The sequence below is a fragment of the Physella acuta genome, unplaced genomic scaffold (genome assembly GCF_028476545.2).
Source record: "Physella acuta isolate Inbredline_101_S28 unplaced genomic scaffold, ASM2847654v3 ptg000688l, whole genome shotgun sequence".
Taxonomy (NCBI): Eukaryota; Metazoa; Mollusca; class Gastropoda; family Physidae; genus Physella; species Physella acuta.
In genome coordinates, this window is record NW_026732207.1 from 167,272 (window position 1) to 189,206 (window position 21,935).

The following is a 21,935-nucleotide window of genomic DNA, read 5'->3' on the forward strand; positions in this document are numbered from 1 at the left end:
TATATATATATATATATATATATATATATATATATATATATATATATATATATATATATATATATATATATATATATATATACCATACGATCCATATTGCAGATGAATTATAGTTTATACGTTTCTTGACCTCGGCATAGGAAGGGATGGTGTGGTCACTCAGGGACGGCCTGAAGTCTCGAGTCCGGACCGAGATCCGAACTACTGCAGGATAGCAGTCGATAGCTCTACCACCGGACCACCCCGTCCCGTATTGAATATACTATAGGCCTATATAATTGAATAGCTAGGCTTACTGATACATTAGGCGTTATTTAAACATAACCAAAACATAGAATTAGCCCACCAACTTCATTACGTGCCGACAACCGACCACAAGCGACGGTCAGCTAGTGATGTCAACCCTAGGCAGTACACCGTAGCCTCTCATAACACCATAGCTACTTATAACCTCAGAACTGGGTGCATTGGATGACCTCCCATGATGGAGTAGCATGACCTCTCATGACGTCACCGCGCGATTAAAAAACGATTTAAAAAACGCTAATGAAGTCATACACAATGATGTTATGGTTAGATGAGTCCAATGCCCTCTCATAGAATCACGACCAAAAGAGCACATTGACCAGCCGTGACGTCATCACACGAAGGAATACCGCAACCCCTGATGACCAGAGTTTCTTCCAGGCATTTCTTCGGGGGGGGGGGGGTGTTTCGCCCCCCCCTCCCGAAAAAATTCTACCGCCCCCCGAACGAAATGAAATGTATATAATTTATATAGAGAATATATACTTTTAACAGTGTCCCCCCCCCCCCCCCCCCGAAGAAAGTCTACCGCCCCCCCCCCCCCCCGAAAATTTCAAGTGTCCCCCGGAGAAAAAAGTCTGGAAGAAACACTGCTGATGACAACCGTGACCTCCCCCCCCCCCGGCTTCTCATTGGTGGTGTACTTCCACTACGCCCGTACTTGCCGGGATCTAGAATGTTTTATTGCAAACACAACGTCAAGTGTTACTTTAATAGTGTGAGTCTCCATACCCCCACCCCCTTCCCTTGTTGTCTTTTCACAGTCTTGACCCGGCAAATTGATCACGTTGTGTTTTAGTGTAAGTTATAATTCTTTACTGCTGCAATAACAGTAGGTTGACTGATAAGCCCCGAAGAAGCGAGGCTAGGACTTGTAGTGTGTAGTGTCAGACTGGGAGATAAGAATTAGGAAACCGTTTGATGGTCTAGTAGTTTACAGCCCTCTTGTACGTCCGCATACACTATTTTTTTATGAGCTAATGCTACCATATAACACAGTATATAACTTTAGCACACTAACTTGCCGAAGGACGAAGGTGTGTTTTAAAATAATAGTACAAAAAAAAAAACAACTTAAACATATACAAGTAGGCCTATGTTTTATAAAATTTTATTACTGTACAGGAGGATAGTAAGTCAGTAATTTACAGGCCAAGACTGTTTTATGATGTGATACTGCTGACTTATATGACGTTAGCACACAACATAATGATATAGGACATTAGGGATTCTGTGGGAAACTAATGGTCTGTGTGTGCACACACATGTTTGTGTGGGGTACTACAGGTTTGTGTGGGGTACCTCTGGTTTGTGTGGGGTACTACAGGTTTGTGTGGGGTACTGCTGGTTTGTGTGGGATATACTGGTTTGTGTGGGGTACGACAGGTTTGTGTGGGGTACTACAGGTTTGTGAGGGGTTACTACAGGTTTGTGTGGGGTACTACAGGTTTGTGTGGGGTACTACAGGTTTGTGTGGGGTAATGTGGTTTGTGTGGGGTACTACAGGTTTGTGTGGGGTAATGCTGGTTTATGCGGGGTACTACAGGTTTGTGTGGGGTACTGCTGGTTTGTGTGGGGGTACTACAGGTTTGTGTGGGGTACTACAGGTTTGTGAGGGGTTACTACAGGTTTGTGTGGGGTAATGCTGGTTTGTGTGGGGGTACTACAGGTTTGTGTGGGGTACTACAGGTTTGTGTGGGGTACTACAGGTTTGTGAGGGGTTACTACAGGTTTGTGTGGGGTAATGCTGGTTTGTGTGGGGTACTACAGGTTTGTGTTGGGTACTACAGGTTTGTGTGGGGTACTACAGGTTTGTGTGGGGTAATGCTGGTTTGTGTGGGGTACTGCAGGTTTGTGTGGGTACTACAGGTTTGTGTGGGGTACTGTTGGTTTGTGTGGGATATACTGGTTTGTGTGGGGTACGACAGGTTCGTGTGGGGTACTGTTGGTTTGTGTGGGGTACAACTGGTTTGTGTGGGGTACTGCTGGTTTGTGTGGGGTACTACAGGTTTGTGTGGGGTACTACAGGTTTGTGTGGGGTAATGCTGGTTTGTGTGGGGTACTACAGGTTTGTGTGGGGTAATGCTGGTTTGTGTGGGGTACTACACGTTAGTGTAGGCAACTCTCAGCTGTTTCGTACAACCACACGTGTGTAGACCACGACTATTTTTGCCATGAGACCACACTCTTGCACAGACGCCCAAAGTGTATCATCAAAAATACACAAAACAACAAACAATCCTGCTAAAATATACTTGTTTTTTTTTAAACAGACAACAGGTACATATACATTAAAAAGACACAATGAATCTTGCACCGCCCTCAATCTTTATTGCCAGTCCGCTTCTCAACGAAGTTTAGGTACGATCTTCCTATATATACTGGTTTATTTTAGGCAACAATCACTTTATTATCAGTCACACTGTTTCGATACCACCCCCCTAACACACACACAATTCTGATTTAACAAAAGGAGGCGGGTGTGGGGGGGGGGGGGGGGGGGAATTTAGGATATGCAGGACGGGTTTACTTTCCTTGTTACGACACAAGAGCTAAAGATTTATGGTCTCCAACACAGAAGAATTGAAGGGAGATAAACTGCTGCACGATTCTAACAAAAGAGTTTCGTTTTCACTGACACTTTGGTTTGTTAGCTCGGAGTTTGGATACGCAGCTAAACTCAGAGCTCGTTGAGTTAAATTTTCATTTTGGGATTAGGATATTGTGGAGCTCGTGATCAGTTAGCTCTTTAACAGCTCAACGTTTTTTTTCCTGTTCGGAGTTTAAGTTTTTAAAGAAGTTTTGTGTGATCAACGCACATTTTTGGAGACCTAATGGGGATTAAAGCTTGCAGATAGTTGTGTTATGTGAGTTCTGCTGACACGCCGCTAAAGATGTGGGCCCGCGTTTTTTTCTTGTCTGTTTGTTTACTGGTGAGTTGATCTTTATCTGAGAACTTGTTTTTTTTTTCAAACCAGTAGAACGTCCCTGAGTCCACTCAGCTCTAATGGGTACCTAGAGCACGTTAGGGAAAGTAAAGTCGGCTGGGCATAGTGCTGACCACACTATCCCTTCATATGCTGAGGTCACAGAAACAGGTGAACTTTACTTCACTTTCCCCATGGGCCTACAGGTTCGAAAAGGGAACTTTTCTTCAATGTATCGAAACACAGTCTTGGCCTATAGATGTTAGCACGAGTTTATTTCTTGTTTATTTTTTCCCTGGTGAGTTAATTTATATCTGAGAACATACGTAAACAAATTCAAATTGTGGTTAAGTTTGGATAAAATTAGTAATTTATGTTCAATATCGGTTCCTTTCATGAATCAGCGGCTGTAAAGTACTAGCGGGTTGGGGTGGTGTGCTAAGTTACGCTAATCAGCGATAGTGCGTTCGTGTCAGTTACAATGCTTTTAATTTTCAATTCATATAAGTTAACCGTGTACAACAATAAATTTGAAACCACCGGCCATATAGTACAATCCTGCCTTCTTACAAAGAGACAGGACGTTTTATACCACATTGAAGTGATCGTTCATATATTGCATAACACAAAGATAAACATTTTTTTAACCATGACCAATGTCATACTAGGTCATATAACTACTTCGGGACACCATCCCATACACACACTCAGACACACACACACACACACACATATATATATATATATATATATATATATATATATATATATATATATATATATATATATATATATATGTATATATAGTTGCATATATTGCATGTCAGTGACGCCACTTAACTTTAAAAGACTTCTTGAAGTGCCACTCCCCCTCACAGGAGAAAAATGTCTGAAAGAAACACTGATTTCCATAGAAAACCACCTCTCCCATTTCTAGGAACAAAGACATTGTTTGGTCTTCAAAACCAGTTTGTGACACCCGATGACAATAGAAATAAAAAAATCTGAGTTGCCGAATTGCAAACATAGTCCAAAAAAAAAAAAAGCAGGAAAAATTCACAACGCACAAATCTGAATACAATACACGGATTTTTTCTTTCTTTTTAAAACTGGTTGTAAAGACTGGAATTTAAGAAAAACTTTTGTTTAGGAAGTGATAAAGATTAATGCTTTTATAAGCTTGAAACAATGTCTCATACGCTCATGCTGATTAAAATACCAAATTCTTTATAACATTCTTAGTGTGTGTTTTCTGTTTAAAAAGAATAATAGAGGTGCGGTTATTCTTGTTAAAAAAAATAAACCCTTTTCTAAATTAGCGATTAAACCACTATTTTATTTAGATATTAGAGAATTTGTGAATATTCTCTACTAGAGAATTTATGAATATTAGGTCTCTACTAGAGAATTTGTGAATACTAGGTCTCTACTAGAGAATTTGTGAATATTAGGTCTCTTATAGAGAATTTGTGAATATTAGGTCTCTACTAGAGAAATTGTGAATATTAGGTCTCTTATAGAGAATTTGTGAATATTAGATCTCTACTAGAGAAATTGTGAATATTAGGTCTCTTATAGAGAATTTGTGAATATTAGGTCTCTTATAGAGAATTTGTGAATATTAGGTCTCTTATAGAGAATTTGTGAATATTAACCTCTACTCGAGAATTAGTGAATATTAGGTCTCTACTATACTGCAGTAAAATATTACTTTACAATTTAACTATCAGTGATGCGTTTTTACTCAACTCTCACGAAAATTAGTATTAGAACCCGCTAGATTCAATAACTTTAATTTTTATCATTATAAACAAGATAAAAATAATTTTTCCCCCAGGAATTAACGGCCCTCGTCAGCTGCAATTTTACACTGGAGTTCAGTTGTCCTGAAGGTAAGAATAATTTTGTTAAGACTAGTAGTCTCCCTTACAATAGTCGGACTTGTCTGACGATTTCTGACAGAGAGAAGTTGGGGGAGCGCGTTGAAACAATGTGTAGGCCCTAAATGTGAGACAAATACTTTTTATATTAAAAAAAGTAAGTTTTTAAAACTATTTTTTAAAATGTTATTTCATACTTTAAAATAAGTGTTGTTGTAAATGGAAAGTGGTCAACGACTGTTATATTTATTAGGCTTTGCTGAAATTTAAAAAGATAGTGATACCTTGTAAAGGGAAACAACTGCATTAATAAAACAGTCGAAATCAACCTAGCTTGGCTGGATATGGAAGGGAAACAACCCAATAATTATTTAAACAAAGCAATAGAGCGATAGAGGGCGTTGGTGGTGACTTTAGTAACGATGTGTGACAATGTGGAAAGTTGTGTGTGTTTGTTGGGGGAGGGAGGTAAAAATATTCTAGTCGTTTCTCTGTTTTCGTTCTGTATTTACTCCACCCACCCCCCTCTCCACCCGCACAGCGAAGAGTTAGACCTCCAATCGAGATATAAGTTAGCCTTACGGTAAATCTAGTTCTACATGGTGACAGCAAGTCTTTACTGGTCGTTACTGGGTATGACGAAGAAGGGCGGGGTATATGTCTGTATGTTGGTGTACGTGTGTGTATGTGGGGGTGGGAATGTTAGGGTGGGCTGGTATCCATTTACTACTCAGAATGACCTTTAGATGACCCGTGTGTCGAATGTTTGTTAGTGTTCAAGACTCCACACACGATTTGAAATGTTGTGTGACTTAGAGACGAATGGCGGATGGGGGGGAGGGGCGAGAGTTAAAAAGTCGGCATTAAAAACCATGACTTCATTAATGGTCGACTCAGATCTAAATCCGTCAATTAGTGTTACACATCCATAATATCTATTTGGACATTGTGTTGATTTTACATAAAGAGAAATATGTAGCAGAATAACCAATTTTAGAGAAGGAATGAAGAGAATGAGTGAATATACGATCAAAGAAAGTGTTAGAAAAAAAAAACGTTGTGTAAATATGAGAAAATAGGTGAATGTTGATGTGAAGTTTGTGATGTGAATATTCTGTTCGCCTTGTGATGTGAATGTTGATCTTAAAGTTCGCCATGTGATGTGAATGTTAATTTTAAAGTTCGCCATGTGATGTGAATGTTAATTTTAAAGTTCGCCATGTGATGTGAATGTTAATTTTAAAGTTCGCCATGTGATGTCAATGTTAATTTTAAAGTTCGCCATGTGATGTGAATGTTAATTTTAAAGTTCGCCATGTGATGTGAATGTTAATTTTAAAGTTCGCCATGTGATGTGAATGTTAATTTTAAAGTTCGCCATGTGATGTGAATGTTAATTTTAAAGTTCGCCATGTGATGTGAATGTTAATTTTAAAGTTCGCCATGTGATGTGAATGTTAATTTTAAAGTTCGCCATGTGATGTCAATGTTAATTTTAAAGTTCGCCATGTGATGTGAATGTTAATTTTAAAGTTCGCCATGTGATGTGAATGTTAATTTTAAAGTTCGCCATGTGATGTGAATGTTGATTTTAAAGTTTGCCATGTGATGTGAATGTTAATTTTAAAGTTCGCCATGTGATGTGAATGTTAATTTTAAAGTTCGCCATGTGATGTGAATGTTAATTTTAAAGTTCGCCATGTGATGTGAATGTTGATCTTAAAATTCGCCATGTGATGTGAATGTTGATCTTAAAATTCACCATGTGATGTGAATGTTGATCTTAAAATCCACCATGTGATGTGAATGTTGATCTTAAAATTCACCATGTGATGTGAATGTTAATTTTAAAGTTCGCCATGTGATGTGAATGTTGATCTTAAAATTCACCATGTGATTTGAATGTTAATTTTAAAGTTCGCCATGTGATGTGAATGTTAATTTTAAAGTTCGCCATGTGATGTGAATGTTAATTTTAAAGTTCGCCATGTGATGTGAATGTTAATTTTAAAGTTCGCCATGTGATGTGAATGTTAATTTTAAAGTTCGCCATGTGATGTCAATGTTAATTTTAAAGTTCGCCATGTGATGTGAATGTTAATTTTAAAGTTCGCCATGTGATGTGAATGTTAATTTTAAAGTTCGCCATGTGATGTGAATGTTAATTTTAAAGTTCGCCATGTGATGTGAATGTTAATTTTAAAGTTCGCCATGTGATGTGAATGTTAATTTTAAAGTTCGCCATGTGATGTGAATGTTAATTTTAAAGTTCGCCATGTGATGTGAATGTTAATTTTAAAGTTCGCCATGTGATGTGAATGTTGATCTTAAAATTCGCCATGTGATGTGAATGTTGATCTTAAAATTCACCATGTGATGTGAATGTTGATCTTAAAATCCACCATGTGATGTGAATGTTGATCTTAAAATTCACCATGTGATGTGAATGTTAATTTTAAAGTTCGCCATGTGATGTGAATGTTGATCTTAAAATTCACCATGTGATGTGAATGTTAATTTTAAAGTTCGCCATGTGATGTGAATGTTGATCTTAAAATTCACCATGTGATGTGAATGTTGATCTTAAAATTCACCATGTGATGTGAATGTTGATCTTAAAGTTCACCATGTGATGTGAATGTTGATCTTAAAGTTCGTCATGTGATGTGAATGTTGATCTTAATGTGAATGTTGATCTTAAAGTTCGCCATGTGATATGAATGCTGATCTTAAAGTTCGACATGTGAGGCGAATGTTGTTCTTAAAATTCATCATGTGATGTGAATGTTGATCTTAAAGTTCACCATGTGATGTGAATGTTGATCTTAAAGTTCGTCATGTGATGTGAATGTTGATCTTAAAGTTCACCATGTGATGTGAATGTTGATCTTAAAGTTCACCATGTGATGTGAATGTTGATCTTAAAGTTCGTCATGTGATGTGAATGTTGATCTTAAAGTTCGCCATGTGATGTGAATGTTGTTCTTAAAGTTCACCATGTGATGTGAATGTTGATCTTAAAATTCACCATGTGATGTGAATGTTGATCATAAACTTTTGCTCACCATGTGATGTGAATGTTGAACTTAAACTTTTGCTCACCATGTGTTAACCTTTGACCTCCTCCCCCCCCCCCCCCCCCCCCAGGATGGACCCTGTTCCCCAACGGCACCTACTGCTACTACTACAGCAGGGTCGAGCTGGACTACGGTGCTGCCGTGGATGTCTGTGACAAGTAAAACATTTTTTTTCTCTCTCTGGCCAATGCCGAACTCACCACATAGGCTACACGAAGCTTTACGGATGATGTCGCAGAGGCGTAGCGAGGGGGGGGGGGTACATATGTCCCCGGCGGACATATGTACCCTTAGGGGGCGCCAAAATAGGTTGGAAAAACAAATTAAAATCTCATCTAAGCTGCATTTTTAGATTATACATATAAAAAATATATTGGGGGGGGGGGGGTTGCAAATCGAAAATTGAAAGTTTGTCCCCGGGCGCCAGGAAGGGTCGCTACGCCTCTATGTTGTCGTGCTAGTTACGATGCTTTAGTGGTATTGTCATGCTAGTTAGTGTATGGCATGTCTTAGTAAAACCCGCCTTATATTTCAAAGTGGTGTTGACAAATATAGAATACAACACATCAGTACATACAAAATAATACATCATATCAGTCCATACCAAATACAACTTTTCAGTCTATAGTTCACTCTTTACAATAGAATACATTAGATCACTCGATAAAATAGAATACAACATATCAGATGACACCACACCCCCACCCCTTTACACCCGGACCTACAGGATACCACCACATCCCCACCCGCTGTTCTCCAGGTCCTAAACTGAAGTCAGCACCTTCACACCCCTAAGGCCTAAGAGTTACCTCACCCTATCTCCAACATTGTTGATGTCAACAAAATTGTATGCTAACCATCTATTGGTACAGCACCCGCTATGCCCATAGTCCATTCTACAAGTGGTACTGTCAAAGCCACTGGCCCCCAGATAGTAAAATTCTTATTGTCACATCCCATTATAGTCCCTACCCTAAACACAATACCCCAACGCCAAACATCGGATGTTGATACTTCCGTTGCCTAGATACGGAGCCGCGCTGCTCGAGGTCAGGGACGAAAGGGAGGCCAAGGTCGTGGCCCAAAAAGCCAACGAGACGTTCGGACAAAGCCAGAAATACTTTTGGATCTCTGCGGGACAAGGTCAGTACTATAGAGGTTTTATGAGGGGTGGGCGGGGTAATTTTACAGAGGTCTATGGGAGGTTTGTGATGGGTGGGCGGGGTAATTTTACAGAGGACTTATGGGAGGTTCGTGAAGGTTGGGCGGGGTAATTTTACAGAGGACTATGGGAGGTTTGTGATGGGTGGGCGGGGTAATTTTACAGAGGACTATGGGAGGTTTGTGAAGGGTGGGCGGGGTAATTTTACAGAGGACTATGGGAGGTTTGTGATGGGTGGGCGGGGTAATTTTACAGAGGACTATGGGAGGTTTGTGAAGGGTGGGCGGGGTAATTTTACAGAGGACTATGGGAGGTTTGTGAAGGGTGGGCGGGGTAATTTTACAGAGGACTATGGGAGATTTGTGATGGGTGGGCGGGGTAATTTTACAGAGGACTATGGGAGGTTTGTGAAGGGTGGGCGGGGTAATTTTACAGAGGACTATGGGAGGTTTGTGAAGGGTGGGCAAGGTAATTTAACAGAGGACTATGTGAGGTTTGTGAATGGTGGGTGGGGTAATTTTACAGAGGACTTTTGGGAGGTTTGTGAAGGGTGGACGGGGTAATTTTACAGAGGACTTTTGGGAGGTTTGTGAGGGTGGGCGGGGTAATTTTACAGAGGACATATGGGAGGTTTGGGGGCGGGGTAATTTTACAGAGGACTATGGGAGGTTTGTGGGCGGGGTAATTTTACAGAGGACAATGGGAGGTTTGTGGGCGGGGTAATTTAACAGAGGACTTTTGGGAGGTTTTGTTAAGGGTGGGCGGGGTAATTTTACAGAGGACTATGGGAGGTTTGTGAAGGGTGGGCGGGGTAATTTTACAGAGGACTATGGGAAGTTTGTGAAGGGTGGGCGGGGAAGTTTTACAGAGGACTATAGGAGGTTTGTTAAGGGTGGGCGGGGTAATTTAACAGAGGACTATGGGAGGTTTGTGAAGGGTGGGCGGGGTAATTTAACAGAGGACTATGGGAGGTTTGTGAAGGGTGGGCGGGGAAGTTTTACAGAGGACTATGGGAGGTTTGTGAAGGGTGGGCGGGGTAATTTAACAGAGGACAATGGGAGGTTTGTAAAGAGGTGGGCTAGGTAATTTTACAGAGGACTATGGGAGGTTTGAGGACCATTCGGAAGGTTGAGGGAGAGAGAGTGACGATTCATGCAGACAGATCTATGGGAGGTGTGGCGAAGGTTCATGTACATTGTTAGCTATGAGGAGATTGGTAAGATAGTTCTTATCACACACAATTATAGAAAGGTTGTTGAGAAGAGATAATTCTTACAATCAAATTATGGAAGGTGGAGAGGGGGACAATTTTTGTAACAACAATTATTTATTCTACTCAAATTCTATTACACCAATTATCTAATACTTACAATCAAAATTATGAAAGGCGGAAAGGGGAGATAATTTAAAAAACAAAATATACAGTTAGCCAAAGGGAGATAATTCGTTAAGTAAAGTGTATTTAATGTTAATTCTGGAATCTTGCTGGACATAATCTACAAAACATTAAATTTTTTTTTCCAGAATACAATACCGCAGAAGATTTCGTCATTGCCAATGCCACCAAGTGCAAGGGATTCTGGGAAGTGGGGCAACCAGCCAGCGATGACGTCAACATGGCCATAGCCAGTAACATGGCCGGCAGGTGGACGCTAAAACCTTTAGGAGATCGTCTGCGGTTCGTCTGCAGGGCTCCTGCCTGTCCACAAGGTAGATAACTCTAGAATATTGTAACAACTCAAACTCGTCCTGCTTATCGAACTTAGGTTTTCGGGAGAAAAAAGTGTAACGGAAAAATGCGCATGGAAATTTTAAATTAATTTTTCTAATGAGAAATAAAAAAAAATTAAGTTAGCAAATAATTACACTATGTAAAATATAGCATAATAAAACATATTTCCACGAAATTTACGAAAATTAAACAGTAATACGTTTGTATTTGAGCATTCAAATTTATTCAAATTTCAAATTCAAATTTATTCAAAAATATACGTTTGCTTAGTTTTCAGCTGCACATTTTTCGTTGCATTTTTCTGGTCAGCATAAAGGTATTTTTTAAAAAAAAAAATTTTCTGAAGAAATATATATCTTACAATTTACTTACGTAGCTATAACTCTTTTTAAGCTGCATGAGCTCATACTCAACCGTGTAAACATTCATAACCATGTCCATAAGGACAGGCAGTAAATGATGTATAGGCTGTAAATGATGTGATTTATCTTGCATGGATAGGCTTTAAATGATGTGATTTATCCAGCAATAATTGGCTTTAAATTGTGTGATTTATCCAGCATGGATAGGCTATAAATGATGTGATTTATCCTGCTATGATAGACTGTACATGATGTGATTTATCCAGCAATGATAGACTGTAAATGATGTGATTTATCCTGCTATGATAGACTGTAAATGATGTGATTTATCCTGCAATGATAGACTGTAAATGATGTGATTTATTTAGCAATGATAGACTGTACATGATGTGATTTATCCAGCAACAATAGACTGTAAATGATGTGATTTATCCTGCTATGATAGACTGTAAATGATGTGATTTATCCTGCAATGATAAACTGTAAATGATGTAATTTATCCTGCAATGATAGACTGTAAATGATGTGATTTATCCTGCAATGATAAACTGTAAACGATGTGATTTATCCTGCAATAAAAGGCTGTAAATGATGTGATTTATCCTACAATAAAAGGTTGTAAATGATGAGATTTATCCAGCAAGGATATACTGTAAATGATGTGATTTATCCTGCAATAAAAGGCTGTAAATGATGTGATTTATTTAGCAGTGATAGACTGTAAATGATGTGATTTATCCTGCAGATTCCTTTCGCTGTAGAGACGGAACGTGCCTCAACGTCAAGTGGAAATGTGACCAAGCGATGGACTGCAGTGACGGGACAGATGAGGCGGATTGTCGAGGTAACCATGGTGGCGCGTGACCACTACCCTCTGACCACTGACCCATGACCACTACCCTCTGATAACTGACCCATGACCACTACCCTCTGATAACTGACCCATGACCACTACCCTCTGATAACTGACCCATGACCACTACCCTCTGATAACTGACCACCGACCACTACCCTCTGATAACTGACCCATGACCACTGCTTATAACAATGAACCATGACCACTACCCTCTGATAACTGACCCATGACCACTACCCTCTGATAACTGACCCATGACCACTACCCTCTGATAACTGACCCATGACCACTACCCTCTGATAACTGACCACCGACCACTACCCTCTGATAACTGACCCATGACCACTGCTTCTAACAATGACCCATGACCACTACCCTCTGATAACTGACCCATGACCACTGCTTCTAACAATGACCCATGACCACTACCCTCTGATAACTGACCCATGACCACTACCCTCTGATAACTGACCCATGACCACTGCTTCTAACAATGACCCATGACCTCTACCCTCTGATAACTGACCCATGACCACTACCCTCTGATAACTGACCCATGACCACTACCCTCTGATAACTGACCCATGACCACTGCTTCTAACAATGACCCATGACCACTACCCTCTGATAACTGACCCATGACCACTACCCTCTGATAACTGACCCATGACCACTGCTTCTAACAATGACCCATGACCTCTACCCTCTGATAACTGACCCATGACCACTACCCTCTGATAACTGACCCATGACCACTACCCTCTGATAACTGACCCATGACCTCTACCCTCTGATAACTGACCCATGACCTCTACCCTCTGATAACTGACCCATGACCTCTACCCTCTGATAACTGACCCATGACCACTGCTTCTAACAACTGACCCATGACAACTGCCTCTGTTGTATAACGATCAGCTAACAGTGAGTACACAGTTAAGATTTAGTTTTGGTTTACCGTTATTGTCTCCCCTCATGTGAAACAGACTGTGTGAAACACATCAATGCAAGCAGTGACCAAATTGTTGACTTTACACGGAAGGACAACTGTCAGTGGACGATTGAAGGTCAGCCTGGCGAAGTCCTGAAAATCGAGGTCAGTTGATAACAAGGTCTCCAATTGTGTGGCGTTAGGTTAGTTGCGATGTGTGGATGTGTGTGAGACGTGATGTGTGTGTGTGGTGTTGGTTAGTTACTAATGTTGATTTGTGTCATATAGATTGGAATGGGTGGGGGGGGGGGGGGAGGGAGAGGGCAAGATTTTATTATATGTGTGTGGTGTTTTGTAAGTTGTTAGCTGTAGGTTATTTGTGGTGTTGTGTTAGTTATAGATTATGTGCGTTGTTGTGTTAGCTGTAGGTTATGTGTGGTGATGTTTTAGTTGTAGGTTATGTGTGGTGTTGTGTTAGTTGTAGGTTATGTGTGGTGTTGTGTTCGCTCTAGGCTTTAGTTGTCAGAAGCGATAACCATGTCAACGTCAAGTCAATGAAAAAAAAACAATTCACTGTCTCTTTAGTTTACGGCAATACACATACAAGCAGGCGTCGACACGCTACTGATCTACTCGGGCGGACCTTCCATCAAAACAAGCCAATTGGTAGGACAAATACGCAGCAACGACATGCCCAAGACGGTGTTTGGCGTCAACCATTTTTTGATTGTCGTCTTTCGATCAACCGATGTGGCCAGTGGATTCGCAGCTAAATGGGAACCAGGTATTTGTCAGCTTCAGCAAACCAAAGATTATTGCTATCTATAAGTGGTCATCCATAAATGACCTTATGCTTTTTTTGACGATTTTTACCTCCCCTCCGTCACACATCGTCACATAAAGCCCGACCTCCCCCCCCCCCCCCTAAAATGACGTCACACCTCAGCCTACAACCCACCCCACCTCAAAATTGCAGTTGAATTTTTCTTAAAATACGATATTTTCTAACATCTTGTCTGAAATCTGTCAACATGGAATATTTTTTAAATCAACTCCTATTACAATTTTTTAAAACAGTTTTCTAAAACGCGAAATAACGGCTAAAACTAGTTTTCAAACATTGCCTTTTTAGGGGGGGGGGGGGGTGTGTCTGGCTTTTTGTGACGATGTGTGGCGCAGGGGAGGGTTGAGGTAAAAATCGTCAAAAAATAAGCGTGACGTCATTTATGAATGACCCCAAAACAATTTTAATGAACTGTTTGGAAAATGGAGCAGTGAATCTATGTGACCCAGACTATTAAGTTTTTTTTTGCGTTCTAAGGGAAATAACTCAATTAATATTTTTTAAAATAATTAGTCAATCTTCGTTACGTCCCCGTATGAAGAAAAAAGAGATTTGGATAATGGTCGTCATTTTAAGAGAGTGGGTCGGTAAAAAGCCGGCAAAGAAAAAAAAATGTAAAAAAAAAACAACAAAAAAAAAAACAAAAAAACGTGACGTTGTTTAAGGACGTCACCTAAAGGTCTAGTTAGTTTCAGAAAGAAACATGATTTTATTTAATGGAGTATTTTTTTTATACTGCTAACAATTACCTTATATTAATTTTTTCATATTAAACTTTTAAAAAGTTGTGTCGTATGGTTAGCTTTAGTTTAAAGCTAACCATACTACACAACTTTTTTTCGTATTTAGATGATGAACTTTCTAAGACGGTTCAAACAATTCGTGTTACAAGCACCCCATGGGAATTTAACTCCCCTCACCACAACTCATCAAATTTGCCACTGAGTTACAGAAAAACCTGGTCACTCGAAGCTAAAGAAGGGGAGACCATTCTACTGGAGGTTGGTGATTTTTAAAAAATTAATTTCTTAAATCATACTTAAAAATGAAATAATTGTTTTTTAAACCACAGGGAAAAGTCCGCTTCTCGAGTGTTTTTTTTATACTCAACATTTGGTATTGCTGTATCTCAATCAGTATGGTGTTATGTTATTGTTTATCAAGTAGTAAGTTAGAGAAAAGGGCCTAACCTAACTAATAACTCCCTGTTGCCGCAGTTGGTTTTTTAAAATTTAGTTTCAAGTTTAGGCTTCAGACTGTAGTCGAGTTGAGAGTTGAGAGTACTCTAGACTCTAGACAGAGTAGGAAAAAACTCTACTCTCGCATTTAATGGATGAGTAAGCTGTTGACTTTTAGATGCGCTATATAATTTAATGCCACAGTCATCTTTACATAGTAAGTTAGGTTACATGTATAGAGTGGTGCTAACTAAACTAAACTACATGTCAATACTCAATCAATGCTAAACCAGCACCAGCATAACAAATGTTGTATTTTTCTTATTCTTTTAGATACGCAACAGCTCCTTTGATCTAGCAAACAAGTCCAGCATCAGCATAACAAATGTTGGATTTTTCTTATTCTTTTAGATACGCAACAGCTCCTTTGATCTAGATCTAGAAAACAAGTCTAGCACCAGCAAACCAAATGTTGTATTTTTCTTATTCTTTTAGATACACAACAGCTCCTTCAATCTTAGTCTAGCAAACAAGTCCAGCATCAGCATAACAAATGTTGGATTTTTCTTTTTTTTAGATACGCAACAGCTCCTTTGATCTAGATCTAGCAAACAAGTCCAGCATCAGCATAACAAATGTTGGATTTTTCTTATTCTTTTAGATACACAACAGCTCCTTCAATCTTAGTCTAGCAAACAAGTCCAGCATCAGCATAACAAATGTTGGATTTTTCTTATTTTTTTAGATACACAACAGCTCCTTCAATCTTAGTCTAGCAAACAAGTCCAGCATCAGCATAACAAATGTTGGATTTTTCTTATTCTTTTAGATACACAACAGCTCCTTTGATCTAGCAAACAAGTCCAGCATCAGCATAACAAATGTTGGATTTTCCCTCTGTGACCCCAGTACAGGGAGGGCCTTTTTCATATCCAGCTCACCTTCTATGGTCATCTCTGTCCAGACCAACACTGCACAGTACCTTCATGCAGTGGTCAACACAGGTAGGTATCCATAATCCAACAGTACATTGATGCTGTGGTCAACACAATCCAACAGTACATTGATGCTGTGGTCAACACAATCCAACATTACATTGATACTGTGGTCAAAATAATCCAACAGTACATTGATGCTGTGGTCAACACAGGTAGGTATCCATAATCCAACAGTACATTGATGCTGTGGTCAACACAATCCAACAGTACATTGATGCTGTGGTCAACACAATCCAACAGTACCTTGATGCTGTGGTCAACACAATCCAACAGTACCTTGATGCTTTGGTCAACACAGGTAGGTATCCATAATCCAACAGTACATTGATGCTGTGGTCAACACAGGTAGGTATCCATAATCCAACAGTACATTGATGCTGTGGTCAACACAGGTAGGTATCCATAATCCAACAGTACATTGATGCTGTGGTCAACACAGGTAGGTATCCATAATCCAACAGTACATTGATGCTGTAGTCAACACAATCCAACAGTTCATTTATGCTGTGGTCAACACAGGTAGGTATCCATAATCCAACAGTACATTGATGCTTTGGTCAACACAATCCAACATTACATTGATGCTGTGGTCAACACAATCCAACATTACATTGATGCTTTGGTCAACACAATCCAACAGTACCTTGATGCTTTGGTCAACACAATCCAACATTACATTGATGCTGTGGTCAACACAATCCGTGCACTCGACCTTGGGATAACAATACTTAAACTCCCTGGAGTTAACTCAACTCACACACGCCTCTTCTCTCATTCTAGACTTTTCTAGCCTATTCTAATCTAACCTACAACTGACCCGTAACAACATTGATGCTGTGGTCAACACATGTAAGTCTCCACAATCCAACACTACACATTAATGAACTTGTCAAAAACTGTGAGGCAATCATTACCTCCTTACACAAAATGATTTGGTCAATACCTGAAGTAAGTCTTTGACTCAATAAATTCCACAAAAGTTACTTGGCTATTTTAAAAATTTCCAGTTAGTATCATACATCAACAACAAAAGTTATTCTGTGCATACAACACAATATTGGAAAAAATTTTACCCACCAAAAGAATTTTGTATTGAATTTCTGAAATATTTTTTTAGGAATCACACCAATTTAGCATTTACTGAATACAAGTGAGACCTTTGTTAGTAAAAATGTAAAAATATAAGAAATGAAAACCAAGGCCTTCTGTATTGCATGATTGTTAGACTAACTGAATGATAAACCAGTCCTTACCCCATGAAAGATAACTAAATAAAAAATATATCCTTACTGCAATTGTAACACAGTTGAATTGAGTTTTAAACTATGACTACCCATTGCATATAATAAGTAGCCTACATAAAACCCAGCAGAGAACATAATCCTTGTGTTAACCAACTCTCAAAATGACTTTACTGATTGGTAAAACATCCAATGAAGACGAATGTAGGGTTTCTTTCAGGCAAACCTCAAGCAGTAATGGGGGGGGGGAGGCCCAAATCATATCCACCTTCCTATTGTCTCCAGACAATATAGATAGAATATTAAATTCAACCATTCTTAAATTTGATCTCCCAAGAATTTAAAAAGATCCCCCACTTCACCCCCCCACTCTCCAAGCCAGAGGCGTAGCGACCCTTCCCGGCGCCCGGGGACAAACTTTTCGATTTGCACCCCCCCCTCAAACTTTCGATTTTCACCCCCCCCCCTCAAGATTTTGATTTGCACCCGCCCTCCCTCAAACTTTCAATTTGCACCCCCCTCAACCTTTCAATTTATTTTTCCAACCCATTTTGGGCCCCCTAAGCTCGGCGCCCGGGGACATATGTCCCCCCCCGCCCCCCTCCCATCGCTATGCTACTGCTCCAAGCTAATGGTCTGAAAAAACCCTGAGCAAATCTCAAAAGAAAATTTAATTGTTCCCCAGGTTGCAACTTCAGCATGGAGCTGACGCAGGCGAGGTTTGAGCTCCTCAACTTGAGTAAAAACATTGTGTGTGAGTGGACCATCAAGAACAGACAACCCACCAATTTCAGCCTCAATATGCAGGATATACAGTTTTTAGGACAAGATTCTTTACAAGTAGGTTTTTGATTTTTTTTAGGTTGATGGTCACTTTTGGAGAGGGCCAGGTCAAGCTGACATCAGCTGCACAAGATGTTAAATTATACAGTTGTTCTTAATCGCGCTCGTGCCCAAGACACATGGGGCAGATAAAGCAGAGTTCATCTGATTCATTGACTTCGGGATAGTGTGGTCAGCACTATGCCCAGCCGCCTTTGTTTCCCTAAAGTAAGTTAGTACCTGTCAGAGCTGGGTGGACTCAGGGACGTTACTCTGATCTGAACCCGTATTCGAACTTGAGACTTGGGTTAGCAGTCTAGCTCTCTGCAGCTACGCCACGCTGTCCCTAAATTTTGTTCTAAATAAATGTTCCAAAATTATTCTAAATAAATTATACAGTTGGTTAAGGTTTAAAAATATTTAGAACATGTAAGTCTACTAGTTTTTATTTGAATGAATGATTTTTTACCTCACCAAGTTGCTAGGCCAAAATTAAAAGTTCTATTAACCTTGTGAGTATCCAAGTTAATATATGTGAACCAAACATAGTTTCAACATTTGGTATTTGTGTCAATAATATTGGAATTTATGCAGCTGTACTCATTTGTAATGATTCCTTGGATTGTTCAAATTTATATTTACATTGTTAAAATGTATGCTGAGCATGTCAAAATTTGAACAGCCTGCTTAAATTTAATTGTTGCAAGAATAAAATTTCATTGCTTTTCTTAAATTGAGACACCTATTTTTAACCATTTAACAAAAGGTTAACATTGTGTTGAGAGGGTGTGATCAAGCGATAGAAAGCTAGACTGCTGATCCATTCGTTTGAATTCAGGTTGAAGTCAGTAGACAGTCCCTCATTCCACCCAGCTCTGATGGGTAAATAACTCATGTTAGGGAAAATACTGGCAGCTGGGCATAGTGTTGACCACACTATCCCTGCATATGCCAAAGGTCACAGAAACAGGTGGACTCACTTGCCCCATAGACGGTCATGTTTAGAGGGAACTTTACCTTTACTTTTTAACATTAAGCTGACAAAATTCTAACATTTGATTCTAATTTAAAAAAAAAATTCATATCCTGCAGCTGTATGATGGGAAGGTTGGTGGGGCGCCTGTTGTCACAGTGAATGGAAGCACTGGAAACAAAGTCAGTCATCTGGGGCTGTCCAGCACAGTTGTGATGGTCTATAGGTCATATGGTCTCACATCTGGCAGCAAGCTGCTGGGAGCCGTATCGGCAGGTCAGTCTGACATGGCACATGGTATGATATGCAGGTGTGTACATGTAACACAATATGTACATACATGCATGATCATGTAGTGTGTACATCTTTGTGTAACTATGTTAAATAATGCATGTACATTTAACACGATGCATACATACTTGTGTACAAATAACTGTGTACAGTTCATCATGTGTGTACATGTAACACAATGTGTACATACATGTATGTACAAGCATGGAATACAGTTTATGCATCCGTGTGCAACAATGTATGTTAAATCATGCATGTGTGTAAATATATGTGTACAAATGACTGTATATTCCATCTTGTGTGTAGCCTACATAAAACAGTGTGTGCAAACACATGTAGGTCTACATATTAATGTGTACATTCACATGTACCTATGCTTGTACATATATATAATTTGCACATGTAACACAATATATCCATACATATGATTATGTGTACATGTGACACTGTGTACATACATGTAGCTTGTACATACCCCCATATGAGCAGTAGAATTAATCACATTTGTGACAGTTAGAGGTATAAATAAATACTCCATGTTAGCAGTAGAATAATTAATTTACAGAGGTATAAATACTTCTTGGGGAGAATCAGCCTTTATGAGCTTATTATTTTATGCCCTTGCCTGCCCATGACCTGTCAGGTACCCAGGGATGTATCACACTACTTTTATCCCCCACCCCCCCCCCCCTCTGGCTTGTCCCCTGATTACCTATTTATGCAGACTCTGCAAGTACTTAATCAGTACCTAAGTGTGTACTGAGTACTTAAGTGTGTACTGAGTACCTGAATGTGTACTGAGTATCTAAGTGTACTGAGTACCTGCATGTGTACCGAGTACTGAAGTGTGTACTGAGTACCTGAATGTGTACTGAGTACCTAAGTGTGTACTGAGTACCTAAGTGTACTGTACTGAGTACTTAAGTGTGTACTGAGTACCTAAGTGTGTACTGAGTACCTAAGTGTTTACTGAGTAGCTCCTGACATCTACCAATGTCCTCTATCTCCTGATAAGGATGTCATCAATAGTTTCAATAGCACTTCATACTGGTAATTATTTTATGTTTATTGAATCTTATGCTATGGTTAAACCATTGTTAAATCAAGTGCTTATGTTATGCTAATGTTAAACCAATGTAAGGCTTATGTTAAACCAATATTAAACCAGTGTTACACTAATGTTAAACCAGTGTTGAGCAAATGTTAAATTATTGTTAAACCAATGTACTGCTTATGTTAAGCCAATATTAAACCAGAGTTACACTAATGTTAAACCATTATCAAGCTAATATTAAACTAATGTTAAGCTAATCTTTTGACAAAAATTGTTGAAGATGTATAATGACATATCAACCCCTAAAATAAAGTTGGTCCCATCTACTTATAGATTGCAGTGATCTGAACTCACCTAACTTGGAGGTCAGTCCCCAGGGTAGGGAGGGGGGTGAGAGCTACAAGGTAAGCATCACCTGCGCCACGGGGTACACGTTTGTTCAAGAGGAGTACAACAGCAACAGCACACTAGAGGCGGAGTGTAAGCTGGGGGGTAACTGGTACTGGGGCTCCAACAGCCTGACACGACTGCCCACATGTCAAGGTAATGTGTCTTGTTGTGTGTCTTTGTCATGGTCTATGTCATGGTATGTGTGTCTTTGTCATGGTCTATGTCATGGTATGTTTGTCTTTGTCATAGTATGTTTGTCTTTGTCATGGTATGTTTGTCTTTGTCATGGTATGTTTGTCTTTGTCATGGTATGTTTGTCTTTGTCATAGTATGTTTGTCTTTGTCATGGTATGTGTGTCTTTGTCATGGTATGTTTCTCTTTGCTATGGTATGTTTGTCTTTGTCATGGTATGTTTGTCTTTATCATGGTATGTTTGTCTTGCTATGTCTTTGTCATAGTCTTTATGTGCTGTGGTCTGTCTTGATCTTTTTGTCTTTGTATGTCAGTTCATCATGGTCTGTCTCTTAATTTTTGTCTTGGTCTACCTCTGTTTTGGCCTGTCTGTGTCATGCCACGTCATATTCTCCCCTGCTACACTCCATCCTAATACACAACCCACATGTCCTATTTATCTCCCTTTAGTTGTGTACTGTGGAGTGCCCTCCCCTATAGACAATGGCAAGTTGACCTATATCAGTGCCAACGTATCCCTGGGTGCTAAAGCCACATACGAATGCTATGGTGGATTCAACCTAAGTGGATCGGACACAGTGGAGTGTTTGTCTAATGGCAGCTGGTCCACTCCACCCACCTGTGAAGGTACTTAATTTTTTTTTAATTAATAAAAGGAACAATCTTGCAAATGGTAGGCCTATATAATTTGTATAAAAACCAGATTTTTGTTTAGTCA

General features: G+C 39.5%; 1 protein-coding gene across 1 annotated transcript in view; it reads left to right on the plus strand.

Moving 5' to 3' along the window:
* Nucleotides 1-2,948: 2,948 nt before the first annotated feature.
* Nucleotides 2,949-21,935, plus strand: part of LOC131949304 (sushi, von Willebrand factor type A, EGF and pentraxin domain-containing protein 1) — a 49,759-nt gene continuing 30,772 nt past the window's right edge. Inside the window, exons 1-14 of the mRNA XM_059311123.1 lie at nucleotides 2,949-3,239; nucleotides 5,071-5,125; nucleotides 8,261-8,348; nucleotides 9,218-9,333; nucleotides 10,877-11,062; nucleotides 12,192-12,290; nucleotides 13,289-13,398; nucleotides 13,819-14,017; nucleotides 14,927-15,078; nucleotides 16,085-16,259; nucleotides 18,180-18,334; nucleotides 19,409-19,565; nucleotides 20,968-21,177; nucleotides 21,668-21,844. Of these exons, the coding sequence (XP_059167106.1) occupies nucleotides 3,201-3,239; nucleotides 5,071-5,125; nucleotides 8,261-8,348; nucleotides 9,218-9,333; nucleotides 10,877-11,062; nucleotides 12,192-12,290; nucleotides 13,289-13,398; nucleotides 13,819-14,017; nucleotides 14,927-15,078; nucleotides 16,085-16,259; nucleotides 18,180-18,334; nucleotides 19,409-19,565; nucleotides 20,968-21,177; nucleotides 21,668-21,844 (1,918 nt within the window). The 5' untranslated portion in view covers nucleotides 2,949-3,200. The remainder of the gene's footprint in view (nucleotides 3,240-5,070; nucleotides 5,126-8,260; nucleotides 8,349-9,217; nucleotides 9,334-10,876; nucleotides 11,063-12,191; nucleotides 12,291-13,288; nucleotides 13,399-13,818; nucleotides 14,018-14,926; nucleotides 15,079-16,084; nucleotides 16,260-18,179; nucleotides 18,335-19,408; nucleotides 19,566-20,967; nucleotides 21,178-21,667; nucleotides 21,845-21,935) is intronic.